The following is a 20,593-nucleotide window of genomic DNA, read 5'->3' on the forward strand; positions in this document are numbered from 1 at the left end:
TGCTGGGTATAGTAGCCTGGGCTGGCATTTGTGTTCTTGTAGGGTCTGTATGACATCTGCCCAGGAACACCCAATTTTTGACAAAGAAGCTAAAAGTGCACACTAGAGAAGAGATAGCATCTTCAACAAATTGTGTTTATCAAACTGGATGGCTGCATGTAGAAGAATGAAAATAGATCCACCCTGAACAAATCTCTACTCCAAATGGAACAAGCACCTCAACCTAAGAGTATACCATTAGAGAAAGCCTGGGAGTGAGCTTTAACTCATTGGTAGAGGACCTTTAAGCATGACACTGATAGCTCAGGTACTAAGACCAACAGTCTTTTTTCCTCCAATCTAACCCCTCTATTTTTGCAATACACTTTTTAATACGGCATGTATTTTTAAAACGTATACGCTACAATGTTGAGCAGAATGTACAAGAGACATTACTTCTGGTCATTCATAAGGGTATTTTGTACCTAGAGACTTCTGTGATTCTCCTATTCCAAAAATGTCAATCTGTCTATGCCACACCACCCTGAAAACACTTGTTCTCATCAGAGACATGCATCTAAAATTTATCCCTAAAGTTTGTCCAGTTTTTTTTCAAATGATATCTCTTTTCTTGGTTTCCTCTCCAAAAAAAAAAAAAAAACCCTATTCCCTCCCCCTACCCCTGCTCACCAACCCACCCTCTCCTGCTTCCTGGCCCTGGTATTCCCCTACACTGGGGCACAGAACCTTCACAGGACCAAGGGCCTCTCCTCCCATTGATGACTGACTAGGCCATCCTCTGCTACATATGCAGCTGGGTCCATGAGTCCCACCATATGTACTCTTTGATTGGTGGTTTAGTCCCTGGGAGCTCTGAGGGTCCTAGGAACAACTAGTTCATATTGTTGTTTGTTGTAAGGGGCTGCAAACCCCTTCAGCTCCTTGAGTTCTTTCTCTAGCTCCTTCATTGGGGACCCTGTGTTCAGTCCAATGGATGGCTGTGAACCTCTACTTCTGTATCAGTCTGGCACTGTCTCTCAGGAGACAGCTATATCAGGCTCTTGTCAGCCAGCACTTGCTGGCATCCACAATAGTGTCTGGGTTTGGTGATTGAATATGGGAAGGATTCTCAGGTGGGGTAGACTCTGGATTTTCCTTCTTTCAGTCTCTGTTCCATACTTTGTCTCTGCAACTCCTTCCATGGGTATTTTGTTCCTCCTTCTAAGAAGGAACGAAGTATCCACACTTTGGTCTTCCTTCTTCTTGAATTTCTTATGGTTTGTCGATTGAATCTTGAGTATTCCGAGCTTCTGGGCTAACATCCCCTTATCAGTGAGTGCATACCATGTGTGTTCTTTTGTGCTCTGGAAATCAGTTTGGTGGTTCTTCAGGAAAATGGACATATTACTACCAGAGTACCCAGCTATACCACTCCTGGCATATACCCAGAAGATGCTCCAACATGTAACAAGGACACATGATCCACTATGTTCATAGCAGCCTTATTTATAATAGCCAGAACCTGGAAAGAACCCAGACGTCCTTCAACAGAGGAATGGATACAGAAAATGTGGTACATTTATACAGTGGGGTACTACTCAGCTATTAAAATCAATGAATTTATGAAATTCTTAGGGAAATAGATGGAACTGGAGAAAACCAAGTCTTACATGGACCTCATGCAAGCTGGAAAACTTCTGCATGACAAAGGATACCATCCTTCAGACAAAGTGGCAGCCTAAAGAATGGAAATAGTCTGCCAATTAAGCATCTGTTAGAGGTGTATTTTTATCTAGAATATATAAGAACCTCAAGAAAATAATGAATTCAACTAAAAATAGGGAATAGAAATAAACAGAGAGCTCTCAAAAGATGAAACACGAATGGCTGGGAAACAAAGAAAATTTCAACATCTTTAACCATCAGGGTAATGTAAATTAAAACTACTCTGAGATTTCATCTTACTGTACTCAGAATGGCCAAGACCAATAAAACAAGAGGCAGCACATATGGGAGAGAATGCTTGCAAATGGGAACATTTATTCAGTGCTGGTGGGAGTATAAGCTGGTAAAGTTACTATGAAAATCAGTGTGATGGTTCCTCTGGAAGCTGGGACTCAATGTACCCCCAAGAAGCAGCTATACCTCCCTTGGGCATGTATCTAAAGGACTCTAAGTCTTACTGTAGAGATACCTGCCCATTCATGTTTACCACTGCTCTGTTCATAAGAGACAGAAATTGGAAACAACCTAGTGTATGAGCTGATGAATGGATAATGAAAATGTGGTGTACTTACACAGTGGTATATTATTCATCTATTAAGAAAAATGAAACTATGAAATTTAGAGGTAAATGGATGAAGCTAGAAAAAAAATCATCCTGAGTGAGTAGCCTAGGTCCCAAAAGGCAAATATATTTTTTCTTATATGTAGGTGTTACCTTTTAAGCCTTTAGTAAGTATGCCATAATTTAAATAACCACAGAAATTAGGTATTCAGTAAAAGACTAAAAGGTAAGAGATCTCCCAAGGAAGAAAACATAGAGTTTATTAGTTATGTAGAGACAAAGAGGAAACTAGAATATGATGATAAATAGGAAAGAGATGGAGAAGAACGAGGGAATATGGGGACAGACAAATAACACTAAAGGCCATTTGCAGAAGCTTGATACACACACATATATACATATATATGTATATGTATACATATATATGAAAAGAATATAAATGAAATCACTAAATAGTAGGGGAGACAATGTCACATGTAGACAGTTTGTAACCCTCCATTGCCAGGAATTTGCCACATATGCTTAAATCCTTAGCCATAACTTAAAAATCACCTGTTTTATTGATCTTGGTTATTCTAGGTGGTCTCATTGAATCTTCCAAATATCACAAGCTATTTTACAAGGTTATTTCCTGAACAGAACACCAATGGTTTATGCTCTAAGATCAACAATTGACAAATAGGACCTCATAAAATTTCAAAGCTTCTGTAAGGCTAAGGACACTGTCAATAGGACATAATGGCAACCAACAGACTGGGGAAAGATCTTTACCAATCCTACATCTGATAGAGGGCTAACAACCAACATATACAAAGAATTCAAGAAGTTAGACTCCAGAGAATTAAATAACCCTATTAAAAATGGGGTACAGAGCTAAACAAGGAATTTTCAACTGAGGAATATTGAATGGCTTAGAAGCAAAGAAATGTTCAACGTTCTTAGTCATCAGGGAAATGCTCATGTGGCAGCAGATGCTGGCAAGGATGTGGGGAAAGAGGAATGCTCCTCCATTGTTGGTGGGATTGGAAGCTGGTACAACCACTCTAGAAATCAGTCTGGTGGTTCCTCAGAAAATTGGACATAGTAGTACCTCAGTACCCAACTATACCACTCCTGGCATATACCCAAAAGATGCTCCAACATATAACAAGGACACATGCTCCATTATGTTCATAGAAGCCTTTTTTCTTTTTATAATATCCAGAAGTTGAAAAGAACCCAGATATCTTTCAAGAGAAGAATGGATACAGAAAATGTGGTACATTTACACAATGGAGTACTACTGAGCTCTTAAAAACAATGACTTCATGAAATTCTTAAGCAAATGGATAGAACTAGAAAATACCCTGAGTGAGGTAGCCCCATAACAAAAGAACACACATAATACGCACTCACTGATAAATGGATATTAGCCCAAAAGCTTGGAATACTCAAGTTACAATTCACAGACCACATGAAGCTCAAGAAGAAAGAAGACCAAAGTATGGATGCTTCAGTCCTTCTTAGAAAGAAGAACAAAATACTCACAGGAGGAAATATGAACACAAAGTGTGGAGTAGAGACGAAGGACAGGCCATCCAGAGACTGCCCCACCTTGGAATCCATCCCATATACAGTCACCAAACACAGAAACTATTGCTAGTGCCAAGAAGTGCTTGCTGACAGGAGCCTCATATAGCTATCTCTTGAAAGGCTCTGCCAGACAAATACAGATTCCGATGCTTGCAGCCAACCATTGGACTAAGCAAAGGGTCCCCAATGGAGGTTAGAGAAAGGACTGAAGGAGCTGAAGTGGTACGCAATCCCATAGGAAGAACAACAATATCAACCAACCAGACCCTCCAGAGTTCCCAGGGACTAAACCACCAACCAAAAAGTACACATGGGTCGACCCATGGCTCCAGCTGCATATGCAGCAGTGGATGGCCTTGTCAGGCATCAGTGGGAGAAGAGGCCCTTGGTCCTGTAAAAGCTTGATGCCCCAGTGTAGGGGAATGCCAGGGCAGGAAGGTGGGAGTGGGTAAGTGGGGGATGGAATAAGGGGTTTCCAGAGGGGAAACTGGGAAAGGAGATAACATTTGAAATATAAATAAAGAAAATATCCAATAAAAGAAAAGAAAGAAAGAAAGAAAGAAAGGAAGGATTGTCCTAGTCAAAGTAGCAACCACTAGAATTCCAAATAACCACAAAAGCTGGGATGATTATGGGGAATGCAGTATTCTTGTATGTTGTTGTTTTGTACGAACAACTGCAGCTACTTTGGAAATCAGTTACTTGAAAAACTAGAAATGGAACTATCATACGACCAAGGTCCTCGGTATACAGTCAAAGGACATTATACCCCATTTTGATACACTTGCATATCCATGTTCATTGCTGCTCTATTCATAATATCCAGGAAATGGATAGATGTCTGTCAACTGACAAATAGATATGGGAAATATGGCACACATGCTCAGTGGAATGTTAGTTGTAAAGAACAATGAAATCATGAATATTTCAGGTTACAGAATAGAACTGTTTGGGTGATGTAGCATGTGGCTCCTCATTTTAAATATTGTTGTGTATTTAATTTGGCTTCTAAAAGTAGAAGCCAGGAAACTTTAAAGCGTTGTTTTAGATGGGAAATGGGCACATGAAAGTGGAGAAGGACCAATAGATTATAGATAATATGTAAAATGTAGAACACTGTGGATAGAAATGCTTATACAGTGTATATATACAGGTATATATGGTAGTTGTATGGGTGTATGGTGCTGACATAAACACACACATGTATACACACATATGATCAATTAATATTAGCTGCTATTAAAGTCAAGAGGTTCTTCAGCAACAAAAAAGCTTATTTGCATGTGTTTGTGTGTATGTAACAACAGTTAAAGAGAAATAGGCCATGCAATTGAAAGAGAGAAAGGTAAGTATATGGGGAGATTTTGAATGACTAAAGGGACTATTTTAATCTCAAAAAATTAAAAAAATAAAAAATATGAATTTCACAGGTTGATAGACCTGGGAATAGCATTATGTGTGAGGTCATACATACTCAAAAATAAAAATATTACATGTTTTCTTTCATTTATGGATGTCACTGTGTGTCACTCAGATATGTGCTTCATTTGGAATATCCATAGAGATCAGAATATTGGAAATGGAAAATGGGGGGATTTCAAAGGAAAGAAGAGCAAACAAAATTGTATAAAGGGTCAATTGGAATAATGAAACAGGAAGAATTAAATTGGATTGGAGAATAGGAGTGTAGGGTAAAGGACAGAATATGGGGACAAATAGTAACCTTGAAGGCCTTTCAAACAAGTCATATGAAAACCTATTAATGTAGATGCTTCTCCCTGAACTATACATAGATATGCAAGTACATATATGTACATATGAACTACACATATATATGTATGCACACATGCACATGGAAACACATACTATATTCATACATATACACATACACACATATACATACACACATATATATATATATACATACACATACATACATTATACATACATACATTATACATACATACATACATATATTCATACATACATACAGAGTTAAAAGGCAATTACACCACAACAGTCCACTAACAGACTAAAATCCCAATGCTAGGCATAAACTCTTTTGGCCAGTGAGATCCTGTAGATGTCCAAGCTTTACAGGTTATTGGCAATGTTACTGGTTACTTTATAGAAGTTGGTACTGGTCTGAAAGAGTCACCCCTACTGGCTAGCTTTCATAGCTCTGGAAGGCGATATGCACACTCCCAGACATGAACCATAGTCATCAACCTCCCCCAGCTAAACCCTTTGAGCTCAATAAAGATTAAACTGGCAAGACACACTCACTGGAGCAACAGTGATATGAAAATGATGGGAGCAGCCAACACCTTTCTGATTGGATTTTGGTCCCATTCCAAAAGATGAAGCCCATACCTGGCACCATTATGAGAACAAGAAGCTGTGGCTAGACAGGCAAGTTACATCCCCTAGTGAAGAACCTGCTGCTGTTATTCTGCTAAGTTGATACAGAATACTATATAGAAGTATACCAAATCTTTATGGCATGTCTTTACCTGTAGATTAATGTATCATTCACCCTCCTCAGAGAAGTTCTATGGTAGTACATGGTGATTTACACAGAGACTCACATGTTGCCAGAGCACAGAGAATGAGACTGTGGAATGCTCAGCCCCCACATAGTCCTTCCACATCGCATTTAAAGACGGTCATAGAATATCCTTGGACGACTTCTCGAAGTTATATTACGTATGAACAAATCAAACCTTGTAAGAAGCCAGGCTCTTCCTGAAAACTGGCTTCATGAACTACAGTCAATGGATGACTTCTGAGAGAAGAAAGACTAATCTTTCCCTAGATTAAACCACCTAATTACCTAAACACTAGCAAGCAGCTGACCTTCAAATTGTAGACATACAAACTTAAAGGAAGTTGGCTGATTGTACTTATATTTATTCACATATATGTAACAATAATAGTAAAAGAAAAAGGACATGAATTCAAGAGGGAGTAAGGGGAGACATTTGGAGGTTGGAGGGAAGAAAGATATGAGGAAATTGTGTAATTATCTTTACCTGTATCTTTTTCTTTGTTTCAATTTACTTCAGTTTTTAAATTTAAACAAGAAGGTAATTACACAACAACCTAATAGAAACAAAAGAAAACAGATGCAGAAAGGCAGTTTGAAGTTTCTGACTAGAAAATAAAAACAAAACAAAACTACAGTGAATGATTCCACAGGATCATATTGAAGAAAAATGAAGATAAATCATATAAGCTACTAATTACACTCACAAAAATGAGAACAATTCTTACCTATCTGCTTTTAGTACCATTGCCTATAGTGTCTAAGAAAACATTGGAGTGTAAAACAGGAAGAAACAAGACAAAGAGGGAAATGTGTTACAGTATTTTTTTTAAATTGGATATTTTATTGGTTTACATTTCAAATGTTATCCTCTTTCCCGGTTTTCCCTCTGCAAACCCCTTATACCATTCTCTCTTACCCTGCTACTATGAGGGTGCTCCCCCACAACCCATCCACCCACCCACTCCAGCCTTACCACCCTAGCATTCCTCTACACTGGGGCATCAAGCTTTCACAGGACCAAGGGCCTCCCCTTCCGTTGCTGTCAGATAAGGGCCCTTCAGCTCCTTCACTGGGGTCCCTGTGCTCAGTCTGATGGTTGGCTGCAAGCATCTGTATCTGTAGTGGTCAGGATCTGGCAGAGCTTCTCAGGAGACAGCCTATATCAGGCTCCTGTCAGCAAGCACTTCTTGGCATCATCAATAGTGTCTGGGTTTGGTGTGTGCATGTGGGATGGATCCCCATGTGGGGCAGTCTCTGGATGGCCTTTCCTTCAGTCTCTGCTCCACTCTTTGTCCCTGTATTTCCTTTAGACAGGAGCAATTCTGGGTTAAAATTTTGGAGTTTGGAGTTGGATTGGGTGGCCCCAATCCCTCAACCAGGCGGGGCATGCTTAACCTCTGGATATCGTCCTGACAGGTTCTCCCTCCCATTTGTGAGGTATTTCAGCTAATGTCATCCCCGTAGGGTCCCAGGAGGCACTTGCTTTTCTGGCATGTGGGACTTTCCAGTTGCTACTCCCAGTTCCCCATCCCCCATTGCTACACACCTCTGTTCAATTTCCTTACCCTCTCTTCATCTACTCCATCTCCTCCCATACCCGATTCTGCCACTCTTTTCCCTCCCCCTCTTCTCTTCCTCTGAAGTCTCTCCCACCCTCTACTTCCCTTCATTATTGTGTTCCCCCTTCTATGTAGGACCAAAGCACCCACTCTTTGGCTGTCCTTTCTCGTGAGCTTCATGTGGTCCATGAGATATGTTCTGGATATTCCATGCCCTTTGAATAATATCCACTTATCAGTGAGTACATACCATGTGTGTTCTTTTCTGACTGAGTTACCTCACTCAGGATGATATTTTATAGGTCCATCCATTTGACTAAGAATTTAATGAAGTCATTGTTTTTAATAGCTGAGTAGTACTCCATTGTATAAATGTACCACATTTTTCTGTATCCATTCTTCTGTTGATGGACATCTGGATTCTCTTCAACTTCTGGCTATTATATATAAGGCTGCTATGAACATAGTGGAGCATCTGTCCTTATTACATGTTGGAGCATTTTTGGGTATATGCCAGGAGTGGTATAGCTGGGTACTGAGGTAGTACTATGTCCAATTTTCTGAGGAACTGCCAGACTGTTTTCCAGAATGGTTGTACCAGCTTGCAGTTCCACCAACAATGGAGGAGTGTTCCTCTTTCTCCACATCATTGCAAGTATCTGCTGTTGCCTAAGTTTTTGAGCTTAGACATTCTGGCTTGCGTGAGGTGTAATCTCAGGATTGTTTTGATTTGCATTTCTCTGATGACTAAGGATGTCGAACATTTCTTTGTTTGCTTCTCAGCCATTCTATATTCCTCAGCTGAGAATTCTTTGTTTATTCTTTGTACACTATTTTTTAATAGGGTTATGTGATTCTCTGGAGTCTAACTTTTTGAGTCCTTTGTATATATTGGATATTAGCCTTCTATTGGATGTAAGATTGGTAAAGATCTTTTCCCAGTCTGTTGGTTGTTCTTTTGTCCTACTGACAGTGTCCTTTGCCTTACAGAAGCTTTGCAATTTTATGAGGTCCCATTTATCGATTCTTGTTCTTATAGCATAAGCCATTGGTGTTCTGTTCAGGAAGTTTTCCCGTGTGTCCATGTGTTTGGGGCTTTTCCCCTACTTTCTCTTCTATTAGATTCAGTGTATCTGGTTTTATGTGGAGGTCCTTGATCCACTTGGACTTGAGCTTTGTACAGAGAGATATGAATGGATCAATTTGCATTCTTCTACATGCTAACTGCCAGTTGAAACAGCACCATTTGTTGAAAATGCTGTCTTTTTTCCATTGGATGGTTTTAGCTTCTCTGTCAAGTGACCGTAGGTATGTGGGGTCATTTTTGGGTCTTCAATTCTATTCCATTTATCTACCTGTCTATCTCTGTACCAATACTATGTAGTTTTTATCACTATTGCTCTTTAGTATAGATTGATACCCCCCAGTGTTTTCCCCTGATAATCTTCTATTGTTGAGAATCGTTTTTTGCTATCCTGGAATTTTTGTTATCCCATATGAATTTAAGAATTGCTCTTTCTAACCCTATGGAAAATTGAGTTGCAATTTTGATGGGGATTGCATTGAATATGTAGATTGCTTTTGGCAAGATGGCCATTTTTACTATATTAATCCCGACAATCCATGAGAATGGGAGATATTTCCACATTCTGAGGTCCTTTTCAATTTCTTTCTTCAGAGACTTGAAGTTATTCTCCTATAAACCTTTCACTTGTTTGGTTAGAGTCACACCAAGATATTTTATATTACTTGTGAATATTGTGAAAGGTGTTCTTTCCTTAATTTCTTTCTAAGCCCATTTATCCTTTGAGTATAGGAAGGCTACTCATTTGTTTGAGTTAATTTTATATCCAGCTACTTTGCTGAAGTTGTTTATCAGCTGTAGGAGTTATCTGGTAGAATTTTTGGGATTACTTAAGTATACTATTATATTATATGCAAATAGTGATATTTGACTTCTTTCTTTCCAATTTGTATCCATTTGACCTCCTTTTGTTGTCTAAATGCTCTAGCTAGGACTTCAAGAACTATATTGAATAGATAGTGAGAGAGTGAGCAGCCTTGTCTAGTCCCTGATTTTAGTAGGATTGCTTCAGTGTTTTCTTCATTTAGTTTTATTTGGATACTGGTTTGCTGTATATTGCTTTTACTATGTTTAGGTTTGGGCCTTGAATTCCTGATCTTTCCAAGACTTTAAACATGATATTGATTTTTGTCAAATTCTTTCTTAGCATCTAATGTGGGGTTTTTTTGTTTTGTTTATTGTTTTTTTACTTTAGGTTTGTTTGTATAGTAGATAATGATGTTGGATTTCCCTATATTGAATCATCCCTGAATCCCTGGGATGAAGCCTACTTGATCATGGTGAATGATCATTTTGATGTGTTCTTGGATTTTGTTTGCAAGAATTTTATTGAGTATTTTTGCATTGATATTGATAAGTGAAGTTGGACAGAATTTCTCTTTCTTCGTTGGGTCTTTGTGTGGTTTAGGTATAAGTATAACTATGGCTTCAAAGAATAAATTGGGTAATGTTCCCTCTGTTTCTATTTTGTGGAATAATTTGAAGAGTATTAGTATTAGGTCTTCTTTGAAGGTCTTATAGAATTCTGTACAAAACTGATCTGGTCCTGGGATTTTTTTGATTGGGAGACTTTTAATGACTGCTTCTACTTCTTTAGGGGTTATAGGAATGTTGATATAGTATATCTGATCCTGATTTAACCTTGGTACCTAGTATCTGTCTAGAAAATGTATTATTTCATCCAGTTATTCCAGTTTAGTTGAGTAGTGTCTTTTGAAGTAGGATCTGGTGATTTTTTGAACTTCCTCAGTTTCCTTTCTTATGTCTTCTTTTTCATTTCTGCTTTTGTTAATTTGGATACTATCTCTGTGCCCTCTGGTTAGTCTGGCTAAGGGTTTATCTATCTTGTTGATTTCTCAAAGAACCAGCTCCTCGTTTTGTTGATTCTTTGTATAGTTCTTTTTGTTTCTACTTGGTTGATTTCAGACCTGAGTTTGATTATTTCCTGCTGCTTACTACTTTTGGGTGTATTTGCATCTTTTTGCTGTACAGCTTTCAGGTGTGATTTCAAGCTCCTAGTGTATGATCTCTCCAGTTTCTTTATGGAGGCACTCAGAGATATGAGTTTTCCTCTTAGCACTGCTTTCATTGTGTTTCATAAGTTTGTGCATATTGTGCCTTCATTCTCATTAAATTCTAAAAAGTCCTTAATTTCTTTATATCTTCCATGACCAAGTTATCATTAAGTAGAGCATTATTCAGCTTCCATGTGTATGTGGGCATTCTATTGTTTATGTTGTTATTGAAGACCAACCTTAGTCCATGGTGATCTGATAAGATGCATGGAATTATTTCAATCTTCTTGTACCTTTTGTGGCCTATTTCGTGACCTATTATATGATCAGTTTTGGAGAAGGTATCATGAGGTACTGAGAAGAAGGTATATTCTTTTGTTTTAGGATGAAATGTTCTATAGCTATTTGTTAAATCCACTTAGTTTATAACTTCTGTTAGGTTCACTGTATCTTTAGTTTCTGTTTCTATGATCTGTCCATTGCTTAGAGTGGGGTGTAGAAGTTTTCCACTATTATTGTGCGAGGTACAATGTGTCCTTTGAGCTTTAGTCAAGTTTCTTTTATGAATGTGGATGTCCTTGTATTAGGACCATAGGTGTTTGGAATTGAGAGTTCTTCTTGGTTGATTTTTCCTTTGATGGGTATGAAGTATCCTTCCTTACCTTTTTAAATAACTTCTGGTTGAAAGTCTATTTTATTTGATATTAGAATGGTCACTCTAGCTTTTTTCTTACGACTATTTGCTTGAAAAATTCTTTCCAGACTTTTACTCTGAGGTAGTGTCTATCTTTGTCACTGAGGTGTGTTTCTTGAATGCAACAAAATGCTAGGTCCTATTTATCTATCCAATATGTTAGTCTATGTATTTTTATTGGGGAGTTGAGTCCATTGATATTAAGAGATATTAAGGAATAGTGATTGTTGCTTCCTGCCACTTTTGCTGTTAGAGGTGGAATTATTTTTGTGAGGCTATCTTCTTTTGGATTTGTTGAAAGACGATTACTTTCTTGGTTTTTCTATGGTGTAGTTTCTCTCTTTGTGAATTTTCCATCTATTATCCTTTGTTAGGCTGGATTTGTGGAAAGATATTGTGTAAATTTGTTTTTGTCATGCAATATCTTGGTTTCTCCATCTATGGTAATTGAGAGTTTTGCTGGGTATAGTAGCTTAGGCTGGCAGTTGTGCTCTCTTAGGGTCTGTATGACATCTGCCCAGGATCTACTAGCTGACATAGTCTCTGGTGAGAAGTCTGTTGTAATTCTGATAGTTCTGCTTTTATGTTACTCGACCTTTTTCCTTTACTGTTTTTAATATTCTTTCTTTGTTTTGTGCATTTGGTATTTTTGACTATTATGTGACAGGAGGAATTTCTTTTCTGATACAATCTATTTGGAGTTCTATAGGCTTCTTGTATGTTTATGGGAATCTTTGTCTTTATGTTAGGGAACTTTTCTTGTATAATTTTGTTGAAGATATTTACTGGCCCTTTAAGTTGGGAATCTTCACTCTCTTCTATACCTATTATCCTTAGGTTTGGTCTCCTCATTGCATCCTGGAATTCCTGGATGTTCTGGGTTAGGAGCTTTTTGCATTTTCTTTTACTGTTGTGTCAATGTTTTCTATGGTATCTTCTGCCCCTGGGATTCTCTCTTCTATCTCTTGTATTCTGTTAGTGATGCTTGCATCTATGACTCCTGATCTCTTTCCTAGGTTTTGTATCTCCAGTGTTGTCTCCCTTTGTGATTTCTTTATTGTTTCTATTTCCATTTTTGCATCCTGGATGGTTTTATTCAGTTGCTTTGCCTGTTTGGTTATAGTTTCCTGTAATTCTTTAAGGGATTTTTCATTTTCTCTTTAAGGGCTTCTACCTGTTTACTTGTGTTTTCCTGTATTTCTTTAAGGGAGTTATTTATTTCCTTCTTAAAGTCTTCTATCATCATCGTGAGATGTGATTTTAAATCTGAATCTTGCTTTTCCAGTGTGATGTGGTATCCAGTGCTTGCTGTGATAGGAGAACTGGGTTCTGATGATGCCAAGTAGCCTTGGTTCCTCTTGCTTATGTTCTTGTCCTTGCCTCTTGTCATCTGGTTATCTGTGGTGTCATCTGGTCTTGCTGTCTCTGACTGTGGCTTGTCCCTCCTGTAAGCCTGTGTGTCAGCACTTCTGGGAGACCAGCTACCTCTGGGTTGAATTTGGGAATGGAGAACTCTGGCACATTGTAAGCTCTGAGGAGCAGAGGGAAAATAGAAGGTTCCCTGGCTGTTCCTTGGTTCCTGTGTTCTAATGGCTCTGGGTGGGTCCCTCTTTGGCCAGGAATTTGAGCAGAAGTGGTGGTCTCACCTGTGCTTTCAGGTGTGGCAGCACTTCTGGGAGACCAGCTCTCTCCAGGTATAATTTGGGTGTGGAGAGCTGTGGCACAGGGCCAGCTCCAGGCACAGATGGAAACTGGAAATATCCTGTCCCAAGCTGCTCCTGATTTCCTGTGTCATGAGGGCTCCAGGTGGGTTTTTCAGAGCAGAAATGGTGTGTTAGCACTCCTGGGAGACCAGGTCTCCAGGAGGAATTTGGGTATGGAGAGCTGTGGCACAGGGACAGCTCCATGTGTTATAGTTTTAAAGTATAACATCCCCCACCTTTTTATGAGTTTGAATACTTCATATTTATCTTCAGCCAGTGGCTTTGTTTGGGAAATTGTGGAAAATTCTTTACATGGTACCTCAGAGGCAGATGTAGAGCCATAAGAACTGAGGTAGAGTATTAAAACTGGCCATGTTTCAGTACATGATCTTTACTTCATAACCCTCAGGGATGTAATGAGCTGTGTGCACAAACCATTAGTCCTTTCCCTCTGCCATACCTTGCCTATTATGACAGACTACGTTCTCAGTGAGGCAATATAAACAGTCCCCTACATTGTTTCTTGTCAGATATTTGGCTACAAAGCAAGGGCACTTACGGTGAAATTCAGTTGTCCCATTATTTCCACTGTGTATGTCAAAGTTCACCTAAAAATGGATGTTTTTGTCTGCAGAAAACCAGGACATATGATGTCATATTTTGTATGCACAAAGAATCTAAAGAAATAAAAGCAGCCCTCTCCAATATTTGGCATCCAATTTTGGTGTAGATGACTTGTCCTCAAAAGTAAAATAATGCAGTTTTGTTTACATAACATTGAAATCTTAAACAACATTGAAATTATTTTTATTTATATGAGAAGATTTTGTTAGCTGGAAAAAAGTCCTAATTGATAATTGCTCAGAAAAATGTACCGTTTGGCGGGAACCAAAAAAATCAGCTGCAGATGAAAGTTTATGTAATATTATAAGACCCTGTATAAATTGTGGGATGCTCAGATCAAGGCTGGTCTCTGTTGAGCATTGACCACAACCACAGTTACATGTTATTAAAGATTTTCTTTCTTTTCTTTTCCTTTTTTTTCTTTTGTGTTCTTTTTAAATTTCTTGATACTTGGATTGAATTTTGGGCTGGAGGGTCGGCATTTTCCCATTACATTCGGAGGAGCTGTGATAGTGCGTTACTGCCTAGGGCAATAATCCCAGACCCTGGAGTTGAGCCCTTCGAGAACAAGATTCCCTGCTAAGGCCTGAATCTCATGGCCATGAGTTCAAGAACCAAATCTGTGCTTCACAGCAAGATGAGCAGAGAGGTGGGCTTATCACCACTTCTTTTATTTTGATCCTTTCATCTTTCTTTCAGAGCACCCACTCCCTAGCACTCACCTCTGCCTGCCAGATGGGGTTTACAGTGTTGCCTATGATCGTGGATCTCCTTTCCTGCCCATGATGAGGGAGGGCTGGGAAGATGCTATGTTTCCCGGGTTGAATGGAAATCTTCAGATAAGGGTCTGGGTTGAAAAACATCCCTTTCTTCAATCCCATGGCCTGGAAATCTATAAAATAAATGATATTTTACTTAAGTATGTTTTAATGGGGTTGAGTACCTACAGGTCCTATGCAAGAACAAATGATTCAAAACACGTTGTGGTGGTTTAAATGAGAAATCCCCCCCATAGTTTTAGATATTTAAACACGCATTCTCAGTTTGTGACACTGTTTGGGAAGATTTTGAGAGGTGCAAGATGCCATTAAGGATCTGTTTGAGAGTCTGGAGTCTCACACTACTTGCAGTCCACTCTTTGCTTGAAGTGTACAGTTGAAGATATAATTGTCCAGTTTTCTGATCCAGCCATCTACAGCCATTCCTTCCTTTCATAATGAACTCTTATCCTTCTAGAACCAAATAAACCCTTCTGGAAGTTGCTTTTGGTCATGTTATTACATCAACAGAAAAGTAACCAATATACACGTGAAACTTTCTTTTCTTTTTCTTTTTTTTTTTTTTTTTTTTTTTTTTTTTACAATGTTTAGACTATTTTCCATTACAAACAAAGACTGATTTGTACTTGCACAGAATACTATTTGGAACATTTCCTGGCATATGTTGTGTCTGGGAAAGAAATCCTCGTCTTATTATGCCAATTTAAATGGCACTGTGTTATTGGACTGGATTTCTAGTGCTGCACAAACAGATTAAGAGGATGGGAATGGGTGAGAGGATGATGGTGGACATGGAAGAAAACTAATGGGAGACATGTTAGATCAAAGATAGAAAGTTGTTTTGCAAGGTCAAGACATAAGAAAACCAAGGCAGTCATTTTACAGTAAGTATAGTTTTCACTGTATAGGATAGACAGAAAAAGAAGGTTTAAAAGAGCAGAGAACCATGGAAGGAAAATAAACACACCCCGTGTGGAGCTAGGTACTCACCACTGAGGAGAGTTACAGGAAACTATGGTGTTAGGAAGAGGAGACCTTGGCAATTGAACAGTCTTACTTAAGATGTTTGAGTGTGCGCAATTTCATGTTGTAGAGAGGGGGTCTATTTCAAATATATGTTCTTCAGTTGTTCTTACTCTTTTTTTTTTTCATACAAATCCTTCAAGTCAAATTTTTTATTACTTCTTCATAAAAAGTCTTATAGTCCTGGTTTGTCAACTTCCAGTTTGGTTGTCCAGCTGGTTACTGTTAGAATCCTTGTCACTTGTTTTATTCTCATAGCCAATTCATGTCTTGTCAGCTTTGTGGTATTTGAGGGCTTTGCTTAGTGTCCTTGCTTGCTTCTCTGTTGCAATTTTAAAACATGAACCAAAACCAACATGGTGATGAAAGGGTTTGCCTGGCTTACATATCCTGATCACAGTTGATCACTGAGAGAAGTCAAGGCAGGAACTCAAGTAGCAGAGGCGGGGACCATGGAGGAAAGCTACTTGTTGGCCTGTCAACTATTGCTTGCTCTGCTTGGTTTCTTAGACTAAGCCCACTTGCCCAGGCATGGCGTCACTCACAATACATGAATTAGCAAATAAAAAAGATTGTTTTACAGCACAGCCATAGGTCAGTCTTATGAAGGCAGTTCTTCAATTAAGGTTCCCTCTTCCATGGAGACTTTAGTTTGTATCAAGTAGACATAAACTAACCATCAGGTTTAATTATGGATTAAGTGACCTTCCCTTTTATCTTTGAGGCATGCAGCATATTTTAATATTTCCATTAGTATTTACTTTCTCTTACATTTTCTTTCTTTTTTCTTCCTCCCCCCCCCATACCTCTGTGTGACAAGATAGTACATGGATGTTTGTCAGGGAAAAACTTGTAGGAGTTGGTTCTCTCTTTCTGTTATGTAGATCCTAGGGTTTGACCTCAGTGGGCCTGGTATCAGATAATGTTACCCACTGAGTCTTCTTCCTGGAACAATATTTATTTTATCATAGATAGAGATAGTGAATTAAATGAGTGTGGTGCATACTAATTTCAAATATTATTTATCTGTTACTTTTCCAGGCTTCTTTTTTTAGTTGCCATGTTTACAGCCCCAGTTCCATTTCAATGCTAGAAATTGCCATCTTGGACTAATAAAATTATGTATCAGGGACACCAGGAGATGACTTAACTCAGAACACCTTATTAACTGATTCTGAGTCATGTTGAGGTACAGAAAAATTTTCCTGGTATGTCTAAGAGCCATATCTGAATGGCAGAGACAAAATGGGGACCAACGAACAGAGCTGTTGTCCTTTCTCCAGCCATACCGTTCCTGAACCTCAAGATACCACTGGAGCTTTGGTCATAGAAAATTATTTTTAGTTTCTGGCAAATTCCTGTGTGATATTTATTGTTCCTACTGTTTTTGAAAATCAGCACAGCTATTGTTACTTCTTAAGCATTTCAATAGGAACATGAAAATGACAACCCAGGGGTTGAACGTTTTTATCCTGGTTTAAAAAACTATTAAATTTTTGTCTTCTCCTCTCTTTTTTCATCCCACCTAAAGAGATACATGATATTATCTAGGATTTACTATTAAACATTCATTTACTTTATTAGACATGCTTCAACCTATAAAATCACAACAGGTGACAATTTATTTCCCCTAAAGTCTCATGAGATCTCTGATCTATGACACACTTGCTATGGAAAACTAATTTGATAAGCTAAGGCCACAGTTTTCTACTTGTGGTCAGTAGATTTTGGATTTTATGCAATGGTGTTTTCTTGAAGGTGACTTAGTTAAGATGTAGCCTGTGAAATTCTAGGTTTTATGTATTATTTTACTCAGAACAGCTCAGTGTTCTTCACACTTCTAATGACAAACTAATGTTCAGTTTACAGAAGTGTTCTATAAAAAAATGCCAAGATTTCCTGTCACTCCTTCATTTTCCCACTGTCAATACACTAGAGAACCACCACAGAGTCATGAAAATGAAAAGGTAACATCCTCTTTGTGTTCACCAACTTCCTCCAAGCTGAAACACTTCCTCACTGAGGCAGGAGGAAGAGACTTAGGAAGTAAACAATACTGCAAGCCCTGCACAGCAGAAACTACCTGATCTACAAGCTCCCCACCAGAGGTCATAGAAGCAGTAAACAGCTGCCTGGAGAAGAGATTTTCTGCTCAGTGGAGCTTTTTGAAGGACAGTCTCCAACTTGTGCTGCCTGCACAACCTGCTCTAATAATGAGGCTGTCCTGAGTTCTCACTCATAATGAGGTAGACCTTTCAGTGATGCAGCTCCTTCTGAGCTATTCATGCCCTTTTAAGTGGCTCCAATAAACTTATTCATGTATTATTATTTCATCTATTTCAGTAGAATGGTTACATTGATCTGCCATCAATTTCCAAGCCACATTTCCTTTGCCCAGGAAAAGCTTTGCATGACAAGTATTAATTTTTAAAATTGGCTAAATTAAAATGGACTTTATTTGGATTCCACTGATTCCTCCTCACTCACAATGAATGCTGTTTTGACCAGCTCATCTTTGATCTGCTCTCCTTAAGTGGGTCGACTGGAAGTTCTGTCTAGCTCTGTTACTCGCCTTCAGTAAACTCTCAGTGCTGCCATTAAGAGTGTCAAAACACTGCTACTTTATGACTGGCAGAATTTCCACTATTTTTACTTATTCAAAGGCAATCGACCAGATACCTTTTATTTTTATTTTTATTCCACAGGTGAGGTAAATGAGACACGAAGAGATTGAAGTATATTAGTTAGAGTGAAGTAAAAGTGGTTGACATTCAGGTTCACTGCACATAGTGGTTTGAATGAGAAATGTCCCACATACGCTCAAGCATTTGAATACTTGGTTTGTTATTGGTGGTGTTGCCTAGAGAGGATATAGTGAGGTACAGCCTTGTTGAAGGAAATACACTGCATGGGGTGGGCTTGGGAATTTAAATTTTTTGTCCTACTTTCAATCCTTCTGTGTTTCCTGCTCATGGTTGATGATGAGCTCTCTCTGCTTCTCGATCCTCTCTCCATGCTTGCTGCTTGCTATCATATCTGCACCCTACCATGATAGACTCATAGCTTTCTACAACTGCTAGCCAAAAGAAACACTTTCTTCTTCAGTTGTCACTTGTCATGGTGTTTTACAGCACCAACAGAAAGAAACTAATGCTCTGCATAAGGTTTGTAGGTGAGCAACATGTACCTGAGAGAGAGAAGCTGATCAACCTCCTGCTTCCTTGACTTTGAACAGTCTCTTCAGAGCCAATACCTTTAAAAATCTGTAAAAGGAAGGAAAAAATGAAAGGCAAGTAAAAGACACATCAAAAGAGATACTACACTATAACAATGCGCACTGAGATGCTAATAGGAAAGATCTGCAACAAGTTGGTCAGCATCCTTGTGCTATCTCACTCTTCTCTAACCAAATTCCTCCCCTCTTTCTTCTGTGGCTTGTGGGAAATTCTGCTCCTTTAGAAGAATTCTGTTTATGGGTAAGTCAGAAAACCCTATTAAACAAGCTTAATGGAAACAATAAAAATATGTCACTCTGGATTGCTTTTGAGGGGCAATCAAGGGATCAGATATGAGATATAAAACACTATGCTTAATTGAACTCAGATCTCAATCTTTAGATAAATGTCTGTTTAGCCTGTTTATGGATATTTGTGCTTGTTCAAATAAGAATGACCCTCACAGATTTGAATGCTTGGTTACCAGGGAGTGGCAGTATTAAAAGGTGTGGCCTTGTCAGAGTATGTGTGTTGGAGGAAGTGTGCCACTAGGGGTGGGATTTGGGTTTCAAATACTCAAGCCAGGCCCAGTGTTTCTCCCTTCCTGCTGCCTGATAGTCTGGATGTAGACCTCTCAGCTACCTCTCCAGCACCATGTCTGTCTGGGTGCTGCCATGCTTCCTGAAACGACAATAATGAACTAAGCCTCTGAGTGTAAGCAAGGCCTAGTTGAAGACTTTATTTATAAGAGGTGCTGATGCATTGGTGTCTCTCCACAGTGATTAGGACACTAAGACGATGCTGTGTACCGACTTGACAAAGGATAGAATGGGTGTAATTCCTCCTGTTTCCCTTTCCTGGATGCAAGTGTTGTCTTTGAATAGGAGAAAATGGGTGGTGAGCAGAATGAGCGTGTGCCCTTAGAATGTAGGATTTAAGAACTATTCAAAGGGGTATTCAGGAAATGATAGTGTTAAGCTAATTCTGGCCATCTATGAGACAGAATGGCCTTTGTTCAAGGTGAGATAACCCACTCAGGAGCCATTTAAATCTCTAAAAGTACTAACAGAAAGGGGAGAAGGGGGTTGAAAATATTCTAGATGAAGACAGATTTTATGATAAAGTAAGTACTGTCCTAAAGGTGAGTATGTCTATATGTGCATGTGTGCACATGCATACACACGTACACATACACATATGCACACATAATGCACAATGAAAACAAAATCAGAAATGCTGAAAGCAAAGTCAGAAAGGTTTACATAATTTATACAAGGTTTATAGATGATAAAACTTAAGGAAAATCAATCTTTAATAATTAAAGTTTATTAGAATCCCTAAGGTTATAATGATTTATTAATGGTAACAAAAATTGACTTAAATGTTGTTGTTGATGTCTAATCAGGCTAATTACTTAAACTTTTGCTAAATTTGTTGAATTTTCTTTTTTTTTCTTTTAGATATTTTCTTTATTTACATGTAAATTTCTCCATTACCAGTTTCCCCTCCAA

At 38.6% G+C, this 20,593-nt stretch overlaps 1 protein-coding gene across 5 annotated transcripts in view; it reads right to left on the reverse strand.

Annotated features, from left to right (window-relative positions):
- The window catches only part of Hecw1 (HECT, C2 and WW domain containing E3 ubiquitin protein ligase 1), a 361,630-nt gene that overhangs the window by 135,054 nt on the left and 205,983 nt on the right, over positions 1–20,593 (reverse strand). For all 5 annotated transcript variants that reach the window (XM_031359678.1, XM_031359677.1, XM_031359674.1 and 2 more), the window contains 2 exons: positions 19,055–19,130; positions 14,788–14,957 (listed from right to left, as the gene is read on the reverse strand). In XM_031359678.1, coding sequence (XP_031215538.1) covers positions 14,788–14,957; positions 19,055–19,130 — 246 coding nt within the window. The remainder of the gene's footprint in view (positions 1–14,787; positions 14,958–19,054; positions 19,131–20,593) is intronic.

Source organism: Mastomys coucha, unplaced genomic scaffold (genome assembly GCF_008632895.1).
Source record: "Mastomys coucha isolate ucsf_1 unplaced genomic scaffold, UCSF_Mcou_1 pScaffold7, whole genome shotgun sequence".
NCBI classification, from domain to species: Eukaryota; Metazoa; Chordata; class Mammalia; order Rodentia; family Muridae; genus Mastomys; species Mastomys coucha.